The 17,559-nt window shown below is 42.0% G+C and overlaps 1 protein-coding gene across 2 annotated transcripts in view; it reads left to right on the top strand.

The window, feature by feature from the left end:
• Positions 1 to 17,559, top strand: part of ATRN (attractin) — a 121,929-nt gene that overhangs the window by 98,939 nt on the left and 5,431 nt on the right. The window contains exons 26-28 of one of the 2 annotated variants that reach the window (XM_074346983.1): positions 10,717 to 10,795; positions 11,375 to 11,482; positions 15,445 to 15,563. In XM_074346983.1, the coding sequence (XP_074203084.1) occupies positions 10,717 to 10,795; positions 11,375 to 11,482; positions 15,445 to 15,563 (306 nt within the window). The remainder of the gene's footprint in view (positions 1 to 10,716; positions 10,796 to 11,374; positions 11,483 to 15,444; positions 15,564 to 17,559) is intronic. The other variant, XM_010972801.3, reaches the window with a different exon arrangement.

The raw sequence follows: 17,559 nt of genomic DNA, 5'->3' as shown, positions 1-17,559 counted from the left end.
CAGAAATTTATCAGTGAATCAAGGGAGGATATTAATTACCTCAACTCCAAAGCCATACCATCCACTAGGCTAGGGATTCACTCTCTATTTATTTTGGGGTTTTTTTTTTCAGAGTATGTCCATCTTAGCTCTTTGGAGCTAAGTGGGCATCACAGGACCTCTGTGCTAATGATGTAATGCCAGCAGTATGGAATGCTGGAAATTTGATTACATTTCCTCCCATTCACAAGGAAATATCTTCTTCCCACAGAAATGTAGATTTCAAAAGGAAATTGCCCTCTCATGCTACCACAGAAAAATTAAAATCCCAAAATCTTTTTCCACCCCTCCCAACATTTTTTCATTATGCTAAGTGCTAAGCAGCCTGGATTCACTGACACCAGCCATCTTCCATGGTCCCTCCAGAGTGGGACCAAAGAAGCATTCATATTTTTGCAGATTATATGTCCCTCCAAGGTAGTTATCATTCCCTTCCTTTTTGGCCTTGTGAGCAGCAGGGCCTGGAGGAGTGGTACACTTACCTAGTTCTCCTCTGCATTTGCCTCACAGGTACTTACCTGATCCCACTGGCCTGTCATATTGTTACTCTTCCAGAGCCCAGCCTGCCTACTCTGTCAAGTCCTCTCCTGGCACATTCACCACACAGTCCACCTCTTCTCGGACTCTGCCCTACTCATGTTTTTATTATAGCACTTAATCACCCTTTAATCAGTTACTTAACAGTCTGGAGTTTAAGGGAAGCCCATTCATAAACAAACCTGTAATTTGACATGCAGAGATGAACAGAGCCAACTGGAGGCCTCTCCTACAAGTTTCAAATTGGGTTCTGAGAGCCTGGAATTGATATCTTATGACTCTGAGCCCTACTTGTGCCTTAGAACTCACCAGAGAAGCTTAAAAAGGAAACAACAGCTTGGGCCCTATCCCCAGAGATGCTGATTTAATTGGTCTGGTGTGGGACTGATCATTGTGATTTTTTTTTCTCTTTACATTTATCTATTTATTTTTAATTTACAATGTTGTATTAGTTTCTGCTGTACAGCATAGTGATTCAGTTATACAATGTATTTACATGTTCTTTTTCATTACAAGTTTATACAAGCCATTGAGTATAGTTTTATGTATTATACAGTAGGACCTTGTTTATCTGTTCTGTACATAGTAGCTTGTATCAGCCAATCCCAGATTCCGAATATATCCATCCTTCCCTCTTCTACCCCCAGAAACCATAAGTTTGCTTTCTATGTCTATGAGTCTCTTTCTGTTTTGTAAATAAGCTCTTTGGGTCATTTTTTTTAGGTTCCACATATAAATAATACCATATGATGTTTGTCTTTCTCTGACTGACTTACCTCACTTGGTATGATAAACTCTGGGTCCATCTGTGTTGCTGTAAATGACATTATTTCATTCCTTTTTATGGCTAAGTAGTGTTCCATTGTATATATACAGCACATTTTCTTTATCCATTCGTCTGTCAGTGGACATTTAGATTGCTTCAGTGTCTTGGCTATTTAAAAAGTGCTGCTGTGAACATTGGGATTCATGTTTCTTTTCGAATTAGAGTTTTCTCCAAATATATGCCCAGAAGTGGGACTGCTAGATCATATGATAACTCTGTTTTTAGTTTTTTAAGGAACCTCCTCAGCATTCTCCATAGTGGCTGCATCAGTTTACGTTCCCACCCACAGTGTACAAGGACTCCTTTTCTCCACACCCTCTCCAGCGTTTATTATTTGTAGACTTTGATGAGGCCATTCTGACTGATGTGAGATGATACCTCATTGTAGTTCTGATTTGCATTTCTAGAATAATTAGTGATGTTGAGCATCTTTTCATGTGCCTGTTGGCCATCTATATATCTTCTTTGGATAAATGTTTATTTAGATCTTCTGCTAATTTTTTGATCAGGTTGTTTGGTTTTTTGACATTGAACTGTGTGAGCTACTTGTATATTTTGCATATTAATCCTTTGTTGGTTGCATCACTTGCAGTATTTTCTCCCATTCCATAGGTTGTCTTTTTGTTTTGTTTTGTTTATGGTTTCCTTTGCTGTGCAAAAGCTTTTAAGTTTAATTAGGTCTCATTGTTTATTTTTGTTTTTATTTCCATTACTCTAGGAGACAGATCCCCCAAATACTGCTGTGAATTATGTGAAAGAGTGTTCTGCCTGTGTTTTCCTAGAAGTTTTATATTATCTGGTCTTAAATTTAGGCCTTTAATCTATTTTGAGTTTATATTTGTATATAGTGTTACAAAATGTTCTAATTTCATTCTTTTACATGTAGCTGTCCATTATCCCAACACCACTTATTGAAGACACTGTCTTTTCTCCATCGTATATTCTTGCCTCCTTTGTCATAGTTGATTTTTAATCTCATAGCATTGTGATCAGAGAAGATTTTTGATGTGATTTCAGTTTTCTTAAGTTTGCCAAGGTATGCTTTGTGGCCCAGCGTGTGGTCTATCCTAGAGAAAGTTCCATGTGCGTTTGAGAAGAATGTGTGCTCTGCTGCTTTCTGATGGAATACTCTGTAGATCTCAGTTAAGTCCATCTGGTCTACTGTCATTTAAGGCCTGTGTTATTGAGATATTTTAAAGGCTCTCCAGTGATTCTTATGTTCAGATAGCTTTGCAAAACCCTGAGTTACAATAACAACCTACTCAAAAAATGGGCAGAAAACCTAAACAAATATTTCTCCAATGAAGACATATAAATGGCCAACAGGCACATGAAAAAATGCTCGATATTGCTAACTATCAGAGCAATGCAACTGCAATGAGTAACCACTATATGTAAAATAGATTTAAAAAACCAGATTTCTTCTGTGTAGCACAGGGAACTATATTCAATATCTTGTAGTAACCTATAATGAAAAAGAATATGGAAACAAATATATGTATATATATGTATGACTGAAACATTATGCAGTACACCAGAAATTGACACCTTATAACTGACTATATTTCAATTAAAAAAAAAAAAAAACTTGCAATGAGGTATCATCTGACACCAGTCAGAATAGCTAACATTAAAAAGTCCACAAATGATAGATGCTGGAAAGGGTGTGGAGAAAAGGGAACCCTCCTACACTGTTGATAAGAATGTAATTTGATGCAGCCACTATGGAAAACAGTATGGAGATTCCTTAAAAAACTAAAAATAGACTTACCATTACATTTAACATAAAGACATAGCATTTAGAGTTAAGGAATATTTGACAAAATATGCCATTTAGAAATTTGAATTAACCATTATCAGTTTATGAAAATAGACTTACCATATGATCCAGCAGTCCCACTCCTGGGCGTATATCCAGAGGGAACTCTAATTCAAAAAGATACATGCACCCCAGTGTTCATAGCAGCACTATTTACAATAGCCAAGACATGGAAGCAACCTAAATATCCATCGACAGATGACTGGATAAATAAGTTCCTTCCCTCCTCGTTACTTTTCATTTTTAGAGACTTTGTTTAAAGCAGTTCTAAGTTCACAACAAAATTGAGGGGAAGTTACAGAAATTTCCTGGCTCCGCACATGCATAGCCTCCCCTGTTGTTAGCATCACTCACCAGAATTGTACATTTTTTGCTGAGGATGAAGACGAACCTCAACCAATACATTGTAATCATCCAAAGTCCATAGTTTACCTTAGGGTTCACACCTGGTGTTGCACATTGTGTGGGGTTTGGACAAATGTATGACAACGTATCCGTCATCATAATACACAGAATGTTTTGACTACCCTAAAAGTCCTCTGCTGGAGCCCCTTTTTCGCTTTTCAGCTCTCTCTAACCTGGCTTCCATCCCCATACCCCATCTAATTTATTTTTGTTGAGGACAACTAAAATATAGCTGTTGCCAAATCCAAAACTTACTTTTCAGTTCTTATGTTTTTGGCTTCTCAACAATATCAACCAACTGATCATCCCATCAGTGAGACTCCTTTTGCCTTCTGTGACCCCATACTGCCCTGAGACTGCTCTTTCTTGGCCTCCCTTGCACTGTCTTTTCTATTCAACATGTCACTGTTAGTATTCTCCCAGAACTCGACCCTGGCTCTCTTTTCACTCATGTTCTCTGGTTGAATTCTTCCATCCCCATCTGCAGCATAACATGCCCAGAAATGAACTTGTTGATCCTTCCTCTCCAGTCTTCCCCGTATCACTGACTGGCAACGTCATGCCGCCAGTTCCAAGTCACGCCTCTCCCTTTGACACCCAACAGGCACCCTCACCACATCCCAGCAGTTCTAGTTGTCAAACCTATCAGTCTGCTCTGCCTCCACTCCCCACCCTGGCCCTAACCATCCCAGTCTCGTCTGGACAATTTCAATTGATTGTGGCTTCTCTGCAACCCACAAAAAGTCCAAAGGAGACCTTTAAAGTCATGAGTTAGTATCTAACTGCTTCTGTCATATCCTGTGGCTCTGCATTGTATCTTAAATATAAACCAGGGTCCTCTGTTTACCTCTCCACCTTCACCTTGCGCTACCTTCCTCTGTGTTCCCATTTCATGAGCCTCCTTCTGTTCTTCCAAAGCACCAAGCTGCTTCCCACCTTCCATCATTTGTTCATACTTTTCCTCCTTTCTGGGATGCTCTTCCCCCTACCCTTCATCTGTATACTTTTACAGATGAAGTAAAAATTTTTACTTGTTTTTTCCAAACAAAAATCAATTCTTTGACATCAACTGGCTGTCGTACAGTTCAGTTCAGTTCTGACACTAACCACTCGGAATTAGTGCCCACTGTACAGTTAAGGGCTCAGTCCAGCAGACTGCTCCCACTTCCGACGTCAGCCACAGGTGAGTCCCCAGGCTGCCCGCACTTCTTCCTGGCAAACCACGAGTTTAGAAGTTCCCAATGACCACCTCCTCTCAGATTCAACAGTTTGCTAGAATGACTTGCAGGACTCAGGCAAGCACTATACATTTAATTACAGGTTTACTATATAGAATACAACTCAGGAACAGCCCAGTGGAAGAGATGCATAGGGCAAAGTTTGGGGGCACAAGGGCGAGCTTGGAGCTTCCATGCTCTTTCTGCGCACCGCACACTCCCAGCACATCAACGTGTTCACCAGCCCCAAAGCCCCCCAAGCCTCGTCATTCCTCGTGTCTCCAAGGTTTCATTGAATAGGCATAACTGGTGAAATCGCTGGTCTTTGGTGATTGAACTCCGTCTCCAGCCCCTCTCCCCTCCCAGCAGGGAGATGCACTGGGGAACTGAATGATCTAACCCCCCTAATCACTTGATTGGTTTTTCTGGTGACCAGTCCCTGTCCTGAAGCTGTTTGGGTCCTTCCCTCCCAAGAGGGAAAGAAAGACACTCCTGAATTACATCTCCATAAACCTGTTATAAAAAATAGGTAACTCAGACTCAGAGACCGTATCATTTTTTCAAACCCTTCTGTAGTGTATAAATTACTTTGTGCAAATAACTAGTAAAGATATATTTGAAAGATTTTTTAATCAAAATTTTAAAAGTAGTTGTTTCCTTCTTAATGCTGAGAAATAATCTGTGTGAAGGTAAACCACAGTTTTTTCGCATCATGATGGACATTTGGATTGTCTCCAGTTTTTGACTACTACAAGTAAAGCTGTTATAACCATTTGTGTAAAAAGATGGGAGAGGACACTCCTATCATGCAGGGGATTTCAAGGGTTTTAAGAACTCTGCCAGGAACTCAGGATCAAGACCATATATTTGTTTCTTACTATATCACACTCATCCTTCAAATTTTGAGACCCAGTGTCCCTTCCTCCAGGATTCCCCCAGACTAAATCCTCTCCCCTGGTTCTTCTCGCCCATGGAACTGTATTCTTTTTCATCATGGTACATGTCACAGTGTTGTACTTGCTAATTATCTGTATTCATGGTTAGATCCTAAGCTTCAAGGGAGCAGGCACACTGTCTCTTGTTCACTCCCGTGTACACACATCTGCAGCACCTAGCACTGAGTCATGCTTAAACATGTGGAAAGTAAACTAGACCTTCGGGAGAAGTACAAAGTCATGAGGAGCCACAGGCACCAGCCTCCCTGAGGGGAAGGAGCTGGTGCTGCTGGCTAGTGGAAATGCAGCAGCCCTGTGCTACTCAGCGGCCCCAGTTAGCAGGTGTGTTACATTCTTGGACTGTGTGTATGGAATGAGATGACTCTGCTACCAAGTACCAGCCTAGTGAGGATCAGTCACTTCAGCTGATGGTGGAAGACGGAGTGACACCATCAGAATTTGTCAGGGTAGCATCTTTAGGGACTACAGTCTGTAGGAAACAGGGCAGGTGGTGTTCTCATCACTTCTCCCTTTTGAATGTGGGGACCTTTGGAAAAGAATCCAGAACTTCGTTTTTTTCTGAATTTTGTTTAGGAACTCGGAATGATGAGCTTTTAGCTGAGAATAGAGTCCTTTTCATGAGCATGGGGAAGAAAATATTTTCCCAGAGCAAGTTAACCAGGTCCAAAAGGATATATATGAAACATAAGGAGAGAAGGAATGGTACCCAGATAATCCTGCACACTCAGAACAACAGGTCATAGCACACGGAAGAGAGAAGGAGAGTTGGGGGTCAGAGTGGAAGGGGGCAGCTCAGTGATTCAAATGAGAAAATGTCAGTATGAGGTAAGTTAGAAAAGGACTCCCAGACTTGGGCACAGTGAAGAGTAAACTCTAGATTCTGATAAATCCGTTAAGCCCTCTTGGTGTCTTGTTGAGATGCCCCCTCCGACTCCAGTAGGAGCCTTGTGTATAAAGAGGGAAATAATACGACCTATTTGCTTGCTCTAAAAATCCAATGAGGTGATGTATGTGGAAGACTATCTGGGAGTGAAGTGCTAGTGTGGTCACGATGGTGACTGTTAGTAAAAGCAGGAGAGACAGACACACACTCTGTGGAAATCTGTGTGGCTGGAGTTAGAGGTGCCTTAGAGGGTAGCATTTGGATGAGGATGAAAAGGAGAAGCAGGCAGTGACGTCCTGCCACCTGGCCAAGAGGAGGTATTGTAATGGGAATTCCTAATATAAGCAAGATACAGTGTTTTTAGAAAACTTTTAATTATCTGAACTTCTGCTAAGACTCTTGTCAGATGGACAGCAGACATTTTGACAAATCCACGACTTGTTAATCATTTCATTTTCCAGAAGATGGAAGTGATATGGGGACCTGCCACTTTGAATCTGATTCAGACCAGAATGGTAAAGTGCAGATCATCACAGGAGCTTGTGCAGAAGCAGCAGTATCTCTGTGTTTAGATTGGCTGGGAGGTCAAGGTCAGGCCAAGAAATGATACGTAGTTTTAGGAAGGCTGGACAGGAAAAGATACACGTTATTTAATGGCCTTACCCTCCAGGAGGACGTTTCACTATGCTCTCAAAATATTCTAGCTGTGCAGTTACAGTTAAACTGGTGAAAAAGACACCGCCAAACACTGAGCTCTCAGACGAATTGTGAGTTTTCAAAGATATATACAAAAGGGGGAAAAAGACCTAGAATCAAAGCATGACTTTTTGAGAATGGTCTCAGGGAAGTGCAAGCCTCTCATAAGCAGGGACAGGTTTAGGACAAAAAGGTCAATGGATTCTTGTTTTCTCCTTAGGTGCAGAGCTAAAAGGAAGTGAGACCCTTAGCCCGTGGCCAGTGTCTTTGTGTTGAAAGAGAAAAATACACTTCTTCTTGAAGAATGATCTTTGAATGCCATTGGCAAAATGTCAGTAATTTTCAAGGCTCAGTAGTGGACTTACTGAGATTGACTAGGTCATTCTCTACTTTTGTGTATGTTCAAAAGTTTCTGTGATATTTTTTAAAGTTACATTTGTATTTAAAAAATATACAAAACTGTTGACAAGAGGGACTGCAGTAGGATGAACACTGAGGCACAGCCTTACCTGTACCCAAATTAGTGGTAGGAAAAAGACGGGAGGGGTTTCAGCAAGTGCCATCTTTTTTGAAATAACTAGTAAATTCTTCATTGCTGTGTTACCCTAGGAGCCGTCAGGCATGTTACCAGCTTTGAGGGACAATCACTGTGTGTTGGTATTCTGTTTGTGTCTCTTAAAAAAGCTGGAAAGGTAGAAGGAACCAGGTTGTTGGTGTTTTCAGCAGGTCTGCATTAAAGACAGAAGCCCCACTGAGGCCTGGGGGGAAAGGGGCACAGACAGACCTTCTGAGCTGCCCTGTTTCCTAGCTCTGCGCTGAGGGTCGTCCCAGGAAGGGCCTCTGAGTGACATCAGAGTCCTCACCTCTGAGGCCAGGCCCGTACTCAGCAGCACCTTGACCAACTCATTGGCCTCGTGCCTTCCATGTGGATTTGCTGCCTCCTCGTGTTCATCTCTTAGAATAAAAATAACAAAAAGCAGGATTACAAGGGAAAGAAGGCAAGACTATGCATGGAAACCATGAAAGACAGAAAAGGTTACTCTTCTCAGATTTCTTCACTGCTTCTTCCTGTTCTCCCCAACTTCTCAGTGTTGGGGTGTCCTCAGAACACTCTTCTCTGTATTCACTCCCTTGGGGGCCCCATCCAGATTTATTACTTCAAATACTGTGCAGTTTGCTGATGACTCTCAAATGCCATCTCCAGCCCCAACCTGACACCGGCCCCCAGGCTATTCTGCCTGTTCACAACATCTCCCCGTGCCGGTCAGATAGGTGTGTAAGGTCTCCACATGTCTAACGCTGAACTCTGCTGTCTCCCACCTGCTCCCCCGAGCCGTCCCCGCCTAGGTTGATGGCAAATTCCTCAGGCCAAAGACCCTGGCTTTTCTCTTTCTTTCACACCCGACATCCAGCCCATCAGGAAATCCTGTTGTCTCAACCTTCCAAAGTGCTTTTCACACGTCCTGGTTTGAGCCACCCTCATTTATCGCCTGGACTCCTGTTCTTTCTCTTTCTGCCATTGCCACTTCAGTGGTCTCCCCAGCGTAAGTTAGATCATAATACTTCTCTGCTCAGAAACCTGCACTGGCTCCTCATCTCAGTAAAATCCAACACCTTTATTTTAATGCCTGTAGGACCCTCATGATCTGCCATCCCCTTCCCTCTATGTCTTTATCGTTAGCCTGACTTCCTTTCACTCCAGGCACGTCCTTGCCCCAGACTTTGTGCTGGCTGGCCCTGCTGCCCAGGCTCGTTTCTCCAGAATTCCCCTGAGCTGCCTGCTGCACATCCTCCAAGTCTTTGCCCAGATGAGACCTTCTCAAGAATTAAAGCCCCCCTACTCTGTCTATTCTGCTTTAGAGTGCCACAGGCACTCCGAACCTCCTTACCCTTACTGTCTATTTATGTAGCATTTACACCCTCTGACAGGCTCTATAATTTACTTATTTATATTGTTTACTGTTTGCCTCCATCCGCTGGCACCAAAGTGGTCTTTTGTTCTCTTCATTGACGTATTCCATGAGCCTAGAAGAGGACCTGGCCCAGTAAATTATTGATTAAAAAAAAAATTGACACTGTCAGGAGGAAGGATCATCAGTGTTAGGATGGCCAAGAGGCCCAGCAAATTAGGGACTGCAGGCTCCCCATGGAGTGGTGACCCTGGGCTCCTCTTCTGTCAGAGTACCCATTGGACAAGTTTGCTCTCTTGTTCATCTTGGGGAGGCGTAGGCTGAGGGAGGCTTAATTTCTGTTTGTGAAAGGACAGAAGCCCCGTCCTCCTGGCACCTCTGAGTGCCTGTCTCCAACCAGCCCGGGAGTCACTGCGGCTGCCTTTCACAAAGCCAACCCCATCGTGCAAACACAGAGCTCAGCAAGAGGGTGCCTGTAGCAAGCCCCCTTTACAAGTTAGAGTGAAAATGCCAGTTTTAAAATTATTTAAGCAGCAGTCTGTTCTTAGAAACAATAATTAGTACATACATGTAAACTAAAAAACAATGCAGTATACTGTATATATGTATTTACATGCGATATGTGTGTGTACAGTCGAACTGTAATAATTCTATCTAATAAAACTGAAAAGGGAGAGAAAGAAATTATTCAGGCAATTACCTAAGAGGTTTATTTGTTAAGCTCACTAGTCCTTTTAAAGCAGAAGTCAGTCATTCTCTTTGCTGTTGCAGTAGCTTTTCAAACCATTCAGTGTCTGGTTTACTGTTGAGAGAACATTGAAACCATTTGCAGTTACAAGACCCCTGGGAGTTATTCTCTCCCAATACTTTTAAGAAAGCTGTTGGCATGAGTTTGTTTTATTTTATTGAAAAAAAATTTACTTTGTAAAAATATAATTGAGTGTATATATATATGTATGTATATATATATAATTACATATAAATTTCTTGTTTACTTATGAAAAGCTGGTTGTTAACTTTTGATAATTAACTTTTCTAATTTCTTTGGACTTTACTAGTAAATGTTTGCTAGTTTGATTAAATAGCATGCTTGTTATTTGTCATAATTATTATAGAATTATTTTTCTTATTTGGGATGAGCCATGATGCGCATCCTGATAAAGACCCAGCAGGAGGTCAAGGCTCTCCTCTCTCGGAGTACCTTGTGGTGGAGACAGAACAGTCTAGTGGCTGGGTTGGGAAAGCCAGCTTATTACAGTCTGCTCACACTTTGTTTCCTGTGGACCAGGGCTTGGTTGTGATGACTCATCAGAAAGGAGCTTGGAGTTGGTATTTGGAGGGTTGTTCCCCTGCCTGGCCTGAGGTGTGGGTGACAGCCTGCTGAACCTGGGGGCTGGGATAATAACTCGGTACTTTCCTTTCTCACAGTTGTTTCCTCTCTTTGCTCCTGGTGGCTGCTGTGGTTTGGAAGATCAAACAAAGTTGTTGGGCTTCCCGACGTAGAGAGGTAAGCCTCAGTGGAAGATTAATGACTTCCCGTAAGAGCAGGTATTCATATCCAGGCCTCCCTAAACCCAGAGCCCCTCCTTGCCCCTCTACTCTGCAAAACTTCGTTTATTTATGTGTTTGGCTTATACCACCTCTGAATAAAGAGCTCTTTTAGTTCCTGTCTGCTGTGTAACAGAGAACAGGTTTTGTTGCTGTGTAAATGCTTGGTTCAAGTTTCAGCAGGAAGAAAGAAAGCCTGCTAGTAATAATAATAACATATGAGGAGATAGGATAATTCATTTAATGTATTTAACAAGCAGGCATCATAGCATTATATCCATCAGGACATTAGTATGTATCTCTAACAGATAAGGACTTTTTCTTTAATGTAAGAACAATACTTTTATCACAGCCAACAAAATTAAAAGTCTTAATGTTGTCTGTTACCTGGTCCATGTCCAGTTTTCCCCAACCATCTCAAATATATTGTTTTGGACTTGATTTATTTGAATCAGAAAGGATGAGATGTTTTTATACATAGTATCCTGTAACAATACTCAGTACTCATTGCATTAATGGTTGCTGTGTTGCTCATCAGCAACTTCTTCGAGAGATGCAGCAGATGGCCAGTCGTCCCTTTGCCTCTGTAAACGTTGCCTTGGAAACAGATGAAGAGCCTCCTGATCTTATTGGGGGGAGTATAAAGGTAAGCTTGAGATTCAAAAGTCCCTATAACTTAACTTGCCAAAACTCACGCTTCTAAGTCTGGGTAACCAGAGAGAGCAAGAGTGTCATTCTGTTGCCTCTTATGTTGTCCTCTCTCTTTTTAATAATAAGTCAACACACTGAAGGTATTAGGTAGTCTTTTGCTTTCATTTTCCAGTCGTTGATTCATTTTGTTAAGCAGTCTCATGTTCAGGGGATTTTAAAATATAAATAATTTGTCTGATATTCTTTTAAGTTTTTTGTGGTGTAATACTTGAAAACTTGAAAATAGCTAAACTGAACCATTTTTCTTTATAAATATTTTGGGGGATTTTTTTAAAGGAAGAAAAGTCATAATTGATTATGAATTCTGTGGAAGATAAATAATTCTGACACCCCACCCCATGATGAAGAATGTGATAAGACTCTCTCTTTTGACAAAACGATGAAATATTTCAGATTCTCTTGGGAAACTGCTGTGTGTGTGTGTGTGTGTGTGTGTGTGTGTGTGTGTATGAATGACCTGTATGTCCTAACATACTTAATAAAGCATTACTGAGCTCACAGGAAGTAGGTGAAATTTCCAGGGACAGCTCTTCTTTCTTTCTTCCAAGAAAAAACAAACCATGAACCATAACCAGAACCAAATGTGATCTAAAGTGGTTCTAGACTGGTAACATGCCACAACTCTCAGCTAAAGTAGAAACAGATTCTGTCTGTAGGAAAACATACCCAATTCAGCTGTGTAGAATTCCCACAGATCAAGATCAAACAATCAAAGATCACCAAGGATGAGAGAAAAGCCACCATGAATAAGAGTCGGCAGAAACAACAGAACTGACATCTAAAGAACAATATAGCTCTGTATGAAATGTTTAATACAGAAATGAAAGATCGAATAATAAAGATGAGGAAGCCATGAGAGTCAAGAATGGCCAAGCAGATCTGAAAAAGAACCAAAGGGAAATGTTATAAATCGAAAATATAGTAGTTGAAATTTTTTAAATAACTAAATTTACATGTTAAACAGCACATTAGACACAAGTGAGGAGGGAGCTTTTGAGCTGGAAGATGAATCTGAAAAAATTGTACGAAATGCACACCTGAAATTAACACAACATTGTAAATCAAGTGTACTTCAATTAAATAAATAAATAAGTTTTTAAAAAAGAAATGTTTGGAGGAAATGAAAAAAAAATTAAAAATAAAAATAGAATTATATGAGCCAGCAATCCCATTTCTGGGTATGTACCCAAAAGAATTGAAAGCAGAGTCTTGAAAGTGTATTTTCACACTCCTGTGTGCACAGCAGCATTATTCACAGCTAAAAGTTGGAAGCCACCCAAGTGTCCATTAACATATTGAATGAATAAGTAAAATGTTGTATATACATATGGTGGAATATTACTCAGCCTTAAAAAGGAAAGAAATTCTAACACATGCTACAGAGATGAATCTTGAAGACATTATGCTAAGTGAAATAAGCCAGTCACAAAAAGACAAATATATATAATTTCACTTATATGAGGTACCTTGAGTAGTCAGATTCATAGAGACAGAAAATAGAATGGTAGTTGCCAGGGTCTGAGGAGGAGGAATTGGGTATAGCATTTCTGTTTTACAAGATGAAGGAGTTCTAGAGATGGGTGGTGGTGATGGTCACACAATAGTGTAAACATGCTTAACACCATTGAACTGAACATCTAAAAATGGTTAAGATGGCAAATTTTATGTTATGTGTAAATTACCACATTAAAAAATAACTGGGGAAAAAGAGAAGATCACCTACAAAGGAATGACAGAGTGACAGCTGACTTCTCATTAACTTCTCAGAAGCCACAGGAGAGAAGAAAAATATCTTCAGAGTATTGAAAGAGAAGAACTGCCAACCTAGACTAGCGTGCCCAGTAACTACCTTCCAAGAACAAGGATAAAATTTAAGATATCTCCAGATTAGGGGAAAAACTGAGCATTTGCCACCAACACACCTATACAAAAGAAACATCTAAAGAATGTGCTAGGAAGGAGGAAAATTATCCCTAGGAGGATGGAATAAGAAGGCATAACATGTACATAAATCTAAACAAACATTGTCCTGATAAAATAGGAATAATTTGTGGGTTTAGGAAGAACAGACCAGCCTGAAGTACTGACGACACCCTGTGTCATCTGTCAGCAGCACATGGCGCAGTTGGCTGCTCCTTAAAACACTTCCTTGACTCTCAGGACACCACACTCACCTTCTGGCTGTTCTCGCTCCGTATTCTTTGTTCAACCCTCTTCATCTGCCCAGCATCTCTTAACAGTCATGCGCATCACAGGATCAGTCTTTGCACCTCCTCTCACATCTTTTACATCCACGCCTTTGGTGACTGTCTCAGTCTCTTCAGGCTGTTGCTAACAAAATGCCAGAGACCGGGTGGCTTATAAACAATAGAAAGTTATTTCTTACAGGTTTGGAGGCTGGGAAGTCCAAGATCAGGGTACTGGCAGATTAGGTGTCTGGTGAGGGCTTATTTCTGGTTCATAAATGGTGGCTTCTAGCTCTGGTCTTAAGTGGTGGTGGGGTCGGGGAGCTCTCAGGGTCTCTTGTCTAAGGGCACTAATCCCATTCATGAGGGCTCTGCCCTCATGACACAATCATTTCCCAAAGGCCCCACCTCCAAACACTATCACATTGGGTGTTAAAATGTAACATATGAATTTTGGAATTACACAAATATTCAGACCATAGCAATGATCTTATCCATCGTGGATTTAAACACCGTGAGCTCTCCACTCAGACCTCTTCCATGAGTGGCCAACTCATGTATCAAATTGCTCGCTCAGCGTTGCCACTTGGATGTCATTATAAGCATCTCAGAATTAACATGTCCACACTGAGCTCTAGATGCTCTTCCCCACACCTGCTCCTCTGGTGTAACTCCCTCAGCTCAGTGCATTTCACCTTCATCACCCTAGTCACCCAGGCCAAAGTCATCCTTGGCTTGTCCTTGCTCTCATCCTCATTGGACAGCCAGTCCATTAGCAAATCTTTATGGCTTTATCTTCAAAAATATTTCCTGACCACAGTGCACCACATCCACCACGGTTACCTGTCACCTTAATCTAGGCCACTGGCATCTCCCAGCTGGACTCTTGCAGTGGCCTTGTAACCGGTTACCCCACGGCTGCCATTTCACTCATCTAGTCTTTCCCCATGCCATAGCCAGGGTGGTTCTGGAAATGATTTTTTTCAACAGATTTGAGGAAATTGATGACATGTTTGGGGATATGGTAGGCAGAATTCTAAAGATGGCCCCCAAGATTCCTGAATCATGATTATTCAGTCAAACACTACTCTGGGTTCTGCTGTGAAGAAATTTTGCAGAAGTAATGAAAGTCTGAGGGTAGGTGACCTTAAGATGTAAGGAGAGCTTTCTCCGGCTGGTGGCGGAAGAGGAAGCATGAGAAGGACTTGATGCCCCGACGCTGGTTTGAAGCTGGAGGGGGCGTGTGGGGAAGAGTGGGAATGGCCTCTAAGAGAAGAGTGGTGCCTGGCTGACCACTAGCAAGAAAATGGAGACCTCATACCTGTAGCTGCAAGGAGCTGGATTCTGCTAACAACCTGAATGTGTTTTGAAGCAGATTCCTCCCCAGTGCTCCTGATGAGAGCAGAGCTCAGCTGATAACTTGACTTCCATCTCCTGGAGATAAAAGCTAGCCCCTTGAGACCTTTGCTGAGAATTTTTCCAGAACTGATGGAAGGCATGAACAGGGCCTGCATGCCTAAGCTGAGAGCCCTACAGAACTCTCACCTGGCCTTCTGATCTACAAAACTGCGGCAATAAATAGGTGCTGTTTTAAGCACCTAAGTTGGAATTTGTTTCACAGCAATAGAAACTAACACAGGGGCATTTAAAATCACATCTGAAGGCTATGAAGGTGTTTTGCTTTAGGTAATTCTTTGTTTTCTTCCACCAGACTGTTCCCAAGCCCATCGCCCTGGAGCCGTGTTTTGGCAACAAAGCCGCTGTCCTCTCTGTGTTTGTGAGGCTCCCTCGAGGCCTCGGTGGAATTCCTCCTCCTGGGCAGTCAGGTGAGTAGATGAGGGTCGGTGACAAATACAGTTATGTTTCAGATGTGTGAAGGCTCCTTTCGTAGAGAAGTAGGGTATAAAAGCGACATTGAATTCAGGCGTACCTCGGAGATGTCGCAGGTTCAGTTCCAGAACACTGCGACAAAGCGAATACCTCAGTAGAGCGAGTCACGTGAGTTTTTTGGTTTCCTGGTGCATAAAAGTTACGTTCACACTATACTGTAGTCTGTTAAGTGTGCAATAGCATTATGTCTAAAGAAAACAATATTCATTCTTAATTTTAAAATGCTTTATTGGGGAGAGGGTATAGCTCAGTGGTAGAGTGGGTGCTTAGCATGCACAAGGTCCTGGGTTCAATCCTTAGTACCTCCATTAAAAAAAAAAGGAAAAAGATAAAAATACTTTATTTCTTTAAAATATGCTATCATCTGACAATGCAGATTTGCCATAAACTTTCAATTTGTAAAGAAAAACAAAACAAAACAAAAACTAAAGGCACAGTGTCTGTGAAGCACAGTAAGTGTGGTGTGCCTGTGGTGCTGCCTTGTGTCATCGCGAGGATTCTGTCAGGTGGTCCCATGGTCGCTTGTATGCCCTGACCCGTCTTTCCTGAGGTCACCATTCCTTCCTGGGAAAAGTCTAGCGCTCCCTTCGCTGCGCCAGCCTCCTTAGCCTCCCAGTGGCATTGACACTTCCGACCACACCTGCCTTTGCCGCCAGTGTTTCCAGCCCCCTCTGGCTGTGCTGCTTCTGGCCTCTTTCCTTGCTCTGCCCTGAAATGCGGGCTTTCTCCCTCTTCGCTCCGTCTGCGCTTCCTCAGTCATCTCACCTCCTCTCCTGGTTTCCTGCTAGCTCCTCCAAGTTAGCGGTTCTCCAGTTGGTATTTCTAGCACTGCTGCATTTCTTCTGCTTTTCCGCCCTATTTTTAGCATAAGGCACAAACAACAATTATAACAACCTAAAGGAAGGTTTTGAAAATTTACTCACAATTCTAGCATCCACCACCCACCAATTCTCACAGTTCTGTTTCCTTTCTAGCCCTTGCTAGTAATTTAGTTGCAATGATTGTATAGCTTTAATTAAAAATTAAAATTAAAAATTCTTTTTTCATGTAACAATCATACACATTTTTACAGCTTGCTCTGTAATATTTTACCAAAGTCTTTTACACTATTCCATCAAATACATGAATCGTAATTTAGATAAACATTCTTTTACCGTTGAATGTGAAGAGGGAATGGAATGATTTTGGAAGTGTGTTGATTAATCATGGAGTACTTTGGAGAGATGCCTCAGACAGTGCGAATGTTTTAGACAACTTTCAGTTGAGATGGTTCTGTGAGTCAGGGTTGCCTTAGCCAAAGAAAGCCTTGTGACTATGAGTAAAGTCAGAGTCTTTGCTCAGGCCCTGAATTCCCCAGCCCCTCAGATCCAGAAGGGCCTTCAGCTCAGCTTTCAGGAATCTGAGTCTGTGTGTTCTCACAGGGAGGCCATCAGGCATGGCCAGGCCAGGATTTATTGTCATTCACAGGGGAGTGGCTTGATTTGCTTTCATCTAGCAAAGTCCTGTGAGATGAGCCACTAACTCAGCCTTGCCTGTTTTGAGGGCAGGATGACCCATTGACCAGATGCTCTGGAACAGTGTCTCCTGCCAGCGCCCGGCTCAGCAGACATTGGCCAGGACTCCCTGAGGGCAGAGGTGGCTGGGGTGGGGAGGTGACAGGCTTGTGACACTGTGGCCTTTCCTGCTGCAAACCCTGCCTGATGTGGCCCTCCTCCCTGGACTCCTGATGAAGACCTGTTCACTGCTTGAGACCCGCCCCAGGGGCTGGGCCACCCCTTCCCCATCCCCCATTTTATTTATTTACTTTTATTGAAGTGTAGTTGATTTACAATATTGTGTTAGTCTCAGGTATACGACAGTGAGTCAACATTTTTATAGATTGTACTCCGTTTATAGTTACTACAAGGTAACAGCTTCTCTTCTTTCTGGTGTGTAC

The sequence above is a fragment of the Camelus bactrianus genome, chromosome 19 (genome assembly GCF_048773025.1).
Source record: "Camelus bactrianus isolate YW-2024 breed Bactrian camel chromosome 19, ASM4877302v1, whole genome shotgun sequence".
Lineage (NCBI taxonomy): Eukaryota > Metazoa > Chordata > Mammalia > Artiodactyla > Camelidae > Camelus > Camelus bactrianus.
Note: the sequence above shows the minus strand (reverse complement) of the source record. Positions and strands in the feature narration are given on the sequence as shown.